Raw genomic sequence first — 6,000 nt, forward strand, 5'->3', positions numbered from 1 at the left:
CGCATCCCACTGGTCACCTGGGTGTAACTGGCCTTGCTGGTCGGGCCGGGGCTGTTGGTGCACCATCTTTACGGATACGGGGCAGAGCCTGCCCTTCCAGCCGAGCCCCAGCAACCCACCCGCTTAACCCCGGGACAGCTTACAGGTAACCTGCCAACCACCACGTCTTTATCCAGGAGGCTACCAGGGGGAGAAAGGTACAAACTCGCTCTCAGAGGATTTGAACTCTGAGCTCTACAGTACCGTATCTCTAAATAAGAAGAAAGAAAGCGGATGAAGGAAAAGATTAAAACGATGCTGAACGATTTAGGAGATGGATAAATCCCCGGGGCCCGTTGAGGCGTTCCCTTCACTGCCGAGGAGGATGCCGGGGTCAGGCAGAGATGCGGATGTTTGCAGCCGGCAGGTGTGGTATCTCTACCGAACAGAGACAGCGGAGGCCTGTGAGTCTAACGGCACAACTGGGAAATTTGGGAGGGCGAGGGAGCAGAGGGGCTTCAGCAGGATTGGAGGGCAGGAGGCGCCTCAGGAGGAGAGGCTGAGTGAGCTCGGACTTTACTCTGCGGAGCGAGGGAGGACGAGGGGGCGACTCGATCGAGGTGTACAAGATGATCAAAAAGCAGAGTCAGCACTCAGAGACTGCGCTGCGGGCAGAAATGGCCAACACGAGGGGGCATTGGTAATTGGAGGAAAGTACAGAGGGGTATTTTTACACGGAGAGCGATGGGTGTGTGGAACGCCCTGCCGGGGGGTGGGGGGGGGGGGCGGTGGTAGAGGCAGATACATTAGGGAGACCGAAGAAACTCTCAGATAGGCACGCGGATGATAGAAAAGTGGAGGGCGATGGAGGAGAGGAGGGCTAGATTGATACTGGAGTAGGTTAAAGGGATAGCACAACATTGTGGGCCGAAGGGACTGCGCGGTGCAGTCATGGTCTGTGTTGTACGAAGTGAATCTGGAATCAGCAGGCACGTTCAGGGAAATTGTAAATGGAACCGGCAAAGCCAGGTACGAGCAAGACAGTGGGGAGGCTCACGTGCCAGACGGCTCACTGTACAGACAGGTTTGGGGCCAGACGGCTCACTGTACAGACAGGTTTGGGGCCAGACAACTCCCTGTACAGAGGGGTTTGGGGCCAGACTGCTCCCTGTACAGACAGGTTTGGGGCCAGACGGCTCACTGTACAGAGAGGTTTGGGGCCAGACGGCTCACTGTACAGACAGGTTTGGGGCCAGACAACTCACTGTACAGAGAGGTTTGGGGCCAGACAGCTCACTGTACAGACAGGTTTGGGGCCAGACGGCTCACTATACAGAGAGATTTGGGGCCAGACGGCTCCCTGTACAGACAGGTTTGGGGCCAGACGGCTCACTGTACAGAGAGGTTTGGGGCCAGACAGCTCACTGTACAGAGAGGTTTGGGGCCAGACGGCTCACTGTACAGAGAGGTTTGGGGCCAGACGGCTCTCTGTACAGAGGGGTTTGGGGCCAGACGGCTCACTGTACAGAGAGGTTTGGGGCCAGACGGCTCCCTGTACAGACAGGTTTGGGGCCAGACAACTCACTGTACAGAGAGGTTTGGGGCCAGACAGCTCACTGTACAGAGAGGTTTGGGGCCAGACGGCTCACTGTACAGAGAGGTTTGGGGCCAGACGGCTCACTGTACAGAGAGGTTTGGGGCCAGACGGCTCACTGTACAGAGAGGTTTGGGGCCAGACGGCTCACTGTACAGACAGGTTTGGGGCCAGACGGCTCACTGTACAGAGAGGTTTGGGGCCAGACAGCTCACTGTACGGAGAGGTTTGGGGCCAGACGGCTCACTGTACAGAGAGGTTTGGGGCCAGACGGCTCACTGTACAGACAGGTTTGGGGCCAGACGGCTCACCTGGCGGAGACGACCCCTCCAGCGGCACCGGCAGAAACATCGTAGGTGATCAAGGTGTTATCGTCCACGCGCTGCAGAACCTGGAAGGCAATCAGAGTGAGAGTGAGCACCTTTCAGAAGCTGCGGTCCAAGGCCGAGGCGCAACAGTGTGAGACACTGGGAGGCCGTTGTCAAAGAGGGGTCGATGCCGCGGCGGGGAGTGGGCAATGGGGTTGATACCCTCGAGAGAGAGACAGCGAGCGTACCTGACATACAGCCACCGTCCTGTTCCACATCGCCATCTTCTCCGGTTGCAGAATCACTTCCTGATACACGAACTCCGCCGGGCACTGCAGCATCGCCTGACCAGGGGACACAATAAGGTCGGCACACAGGTAAGAGATCAAACTTCCTCAAACTATCCCATCCTGTGTCCGCACGACCAGGAAACCACAGGATAGAGATCAAACTTCCTCAACACTGTCCCATCCTGTGTCCCCCACGACCAGGAAACCACAGGTAAGAGATCAAACTTCCTCAACACTGTCCCATCCTGTGTCCCCCACGACCAGGAAACCACAGGTAAGAGATCAAACTTCCTCAACACTGTCCCATCCTGTGTCCCCCACGACCAGGAAACCACAGGTAAGAGAGAAATTCCCTCAAACTATCCCATCCTGTGTCCCCCACGACCGGGAAACCACAGGTCAGAGAGAAATCCCCTCAACACCATCCCATCCTGTGTCCCCCACGACCAGGAAACCACAGGTTAGAGAGAAATCCCCTCAACACCATCCCATCCTGTGTCCCCCACGACCAGGAAACCACAGGATAGAGAGAAATCCCCTCAACACCATCCCATCCTGTGTCCCCCACGACCAGGAAACCACAGGTTAGAGAGAAATCCCCTCAACACCATCCCACCCTGTGTCCCCCACGACCAGGAAACCACAGGTTAGAGAGAAATCCCCTCAACACCATCCCACCCTGTGTCCGCACGACCGGGAAACCACAGGTTAGAAATCAAACTTCCTCAACACTGTCCCATCCTGTGTCCCCCACGACCAGGAAACCACAGGTCAGAGAGAAATCCCCTCAACACCGTCCCACCCTGTGTCCTCACGACAGGGAAACCACAGGTTAGAGAGAAATCCCCTCAACACTGTCCCATCCTGTGTCCCCCACGACCAGGAAACCACAGGTTAGAGAGAAATTCCCTCAACACCGTCCCATCCTGTGTCCCCCACGACCAGGAAACCACAGGATAGAGAGAAATTCCCTCAACACCGTCCCATCCTGTGTCCCCCATGACCAGGAAACCACAGGATAGAGAGAAATTCCCTCAATACCGTCCCATCCTGTGTCCCCCACGACCAGGAAACCACAGGTCAGAGAGAAATCCCCTCAACACCATCCCACCCTGTGTCCGCACGACCGGGAAACCACAGGATAGAGAGAAATTCCCTCAACACCGTCCCACCCTGTGTCCCCCACGACCGGGAAACCACAGGTCAGAGAGAAATTCCCTCAAACCATCCCACCCTGTGTCCGCACGACCGGGAAACCACAGGATAGAGAGAAATTCCCTCAACACCATCCCATCCTGTGTCCCCCACGACCAGGAAACCACAGGTCAGAGAGAAATCCCCTCAACACCATCCCATCCTGTGTCCCCCACGACCGGGACTCCACAGGTCAGAGAGAAATTCCCTCAACACCATCCCATCCTGTGTCCCCCACGACAGGGAAACCACAGGTCAGAGAGAAATCCCCTCAACACCATCCCACCCTGTGTCCCCACGACCAGGACTCCACAGGTTAGAGAGAAATTCCCTCAACACCATCCCATCCTGTGTCCCCCACGACAGGGAAACCACAGGTCAGAGAGAAATCCCCTCAACACCATCCCACCCTGTGTCCCCCACGACCAGGAAACCACAGGTCAGAGAGAAATCCCCTCAACACCATCCCACCCTGTGTCCGCACGACCAGGAAACCACAGGTCAGAGAGAAATCCCCTCAACACCGTCCCATCCTGTGTCCCCCACGACCAGAAAACCACAGGTCAGAGAGAAATCCCCTCAACACCATCCCACCCTGTGTCCCCCACGACCAGGAAACCACAGGTCAGAGGGAAATCCCCTCAACACCATCCCATCCTGTGTCCCCCACGACCAGGAAACCACAGGTTAGAGAGAAATCCCCTCAACACCATCCCATCCTGTGTCCCCCACGACCAGGAAACCACAGGTTAGAGAGAAATCCCCTCAACACCATCCCACCCTGTGTCCCCCACGACCAGGAAACCACAGGTCAGAGAGAAATCCCCTCAACACCGTCCCATCCTGTGTCCCCCACGACCAGGAAACCACAGGTCAGAGAGAAATCCCCTCAACACCATCCCACCCTGTGTCCCCACGACCAGGAAACCACAGGATAGAGAGAAATCCCCTCAACACCATCCCATCCTGTGTCCCCCACGACCAGGAAACCACAGGTCAGAGAGAAATCCCCTCAACACCGTCCCACCCTGTGTCCCCACGACCAGGAAACCACAGGTCAGAGAGAAATCCCCTCAACACCATCCCACCCTGTGTCCCCCACGACCGGGAAACCACAGGATAGAGAGAAATTCCCTCAAACCATCCCACCCTGTGTCCGCACGACCGGGAAACCACAGGTCAGAGAGAAATCCCCTCAACACCATCCCACCCTGTGTCCCCCACGATCAGGAAACCACAGGTCAGAGAGAAATCCCCTCAACACCATCCCACCCTGTGTCCGCACGACCAGGAAACCACAGGTCAGAGAGAAATCCCCTCAAACCATCCCACCCTGTGTCCGCACGACCGGGAAACCACAGGATAGAGAGAAATCCCCTCAACACCGTCCCACCCTGTGTCCCCCACGACCGGGAAACCACAGGTCAGAGAGAAATCCCCTCAACACCATCCCATCCTGTGTCCGCACGACCGGGAAACCACAGGTCAGAGAGAAATCCCCTCAACACCGTCCCACCCTGTGTCCCCCACGACCGGGAAACCACAGGTCAGAGAGAAATCCCCTCAACACCGTCCCACCCTGTGTCCGCACGACCGGGAAACCACAGGATAGACAGAAATCCCCTCAAACCATCCCACCCTGTGTCCGCACGACCGGGAAACCACAGGATAGAGAGAAATCCCCTCAACACTGTCCCATCCTGTGTCCCCCACGACCGGGAAACCACAGGTCAGAGAGAAATCCCCTCAACACCATCCCATCCTGTGTCCTCACGACCGGGAAACCACAGGTTAGAGAGAAATTCCCTCAAACTATCCCACCCTGTGTCCCCCACGACCGGGAAACTACAGGTTAGAGAGAAATTCCCTCAACACCGTCCCATCCTGTGTCCTCACGACCGGGAAACTACAGGTTAGAAGTCAATTGTTGGTTCATTCAGCAGTACAATAATCTGCACATCGTCCCCGTGGAACGTGAGGGTTCGTCGGCATAGAGGCCTTTAAGCCTACTCCACCCCCACATGGACCTCATTTTTCTAGAAGATCCGAGCGATGTCATCAACGGGCACAAAGCAGCACACCCTCAGACCTCCCTGCCATCTCGGGGGATTTTAAGCAGGCCAGCTGGAAGAAGTCCCTAAATAATAATTGCCATCAAGTCGCTTGCAGTAGCAGAGGAACCCATTGCTACACCGCCATCAAGGATGTCTGCCGCGCTGTCTCACACCCTCACTCCGGGCAGCCTGACCACCCGGCTGCACTTCTACTCCCTGAGTACAGGCAGAGACTGAAGACTGCAGCCCGCAAAGACCTGCCTTCCTGGAGAAGGGTCTTGGCCCGAAACGAGGACTGCACTTTGTGCCCACAGACGGTGCCTGGCCTGCTGAGTTCCTCCATCATTTTGTGTGTGTCGCCAGGAGGTCGGTCGTCTGCTGAGGGGGTAGATCTGTGGCATTTAAGTCTGTTGACCCACAGATATTACTTGTGGAGGGCTATTTCCAGAGGCAAGAAACGATTCCGGGAGAGGTTGGAGGCGATGTTGGACGCACGTCAAACCACAATAGCATGAATGGCAGCGATGTTTCTATACCGGATGAGCTCAAGGCCTTCTATGCTCGCTTTGAAAGGGAAACTA

General features: G+C 56.4%; 2 protein-coding genes across 9 annotated transcripts in view; one reads left to right on the plus strand and one right to left on the minus strand.

Annotated features, from left to right (window-relative positions):
* Positions 1–6,000, minus strand: part of LOC132390123 (stAR-related lipid transfer protein 3-like) — a 105,894-nt gene that overhangs the window by 10,506 nt on the left and 89,388 nt on the right. The window contains exons 10-11 of the mRNA XM_059962718.1: positions 2,130–2,275; positions 1,885–1,964 (exon numbers count right to left, since the gene is read on the minus strand). Of these exons, the coding sequence (XP_059818701.1) occupies positions 1,885–1,964; positions 2,130–2,275 (226 nt within the window). The remainder of the gene's footprint in view (positions 1–1,884; positions 1,965–2,129; positions 2,276–6,000) is intronic.
* Positions 2,138–6,000, plus strand: part of LOC132390124 (proteoglycan 4-like) — a 5,335-nt gene continuing 1,472 nt past the window's right edge. Inside the window, exons 1-2 of one of the 8 annotated variants that reach the window (XM_059962720.1) lie at positions 2,138–2,258; positions 2,383–6,000. The exon at positions 2,383–6,000 is cut by the window's right edge and continues 1,472 nt beyond it. In XM_059962720.1, the coding sequence (XP_059818703.1) occupies positions 3,171–4,118 (948 nt within the window). In that variant the 5' untranslated portion in view covers positions 2,138–2,258; positions 2,383–3,170 and the 3' untranslated portion in view covers positions 4,119–6,000. The other 7 variants (XR_009510792.1, XR_009510789.1, XR_009510791.1 and 4 more) reach the window with 7 other exon arrangements.

The sequence above is a fragment of the Hypanus sabinus genome, unplaced genomic scaffold, assembly GCF_030144855.1.
Source record: "Hypanus sabinus isolate sHypSab1 unplaced genomic scaffold, sHypSab1.hap1 scaffold_778, whole genome shotgun sequence".
Lineage (NCBI taxonomy): Eukaryota > Metazoa > Chordata > Chondrichthyes > Myliobatiformes > Dasyatidae > Hypanus > Hypanus sabinus.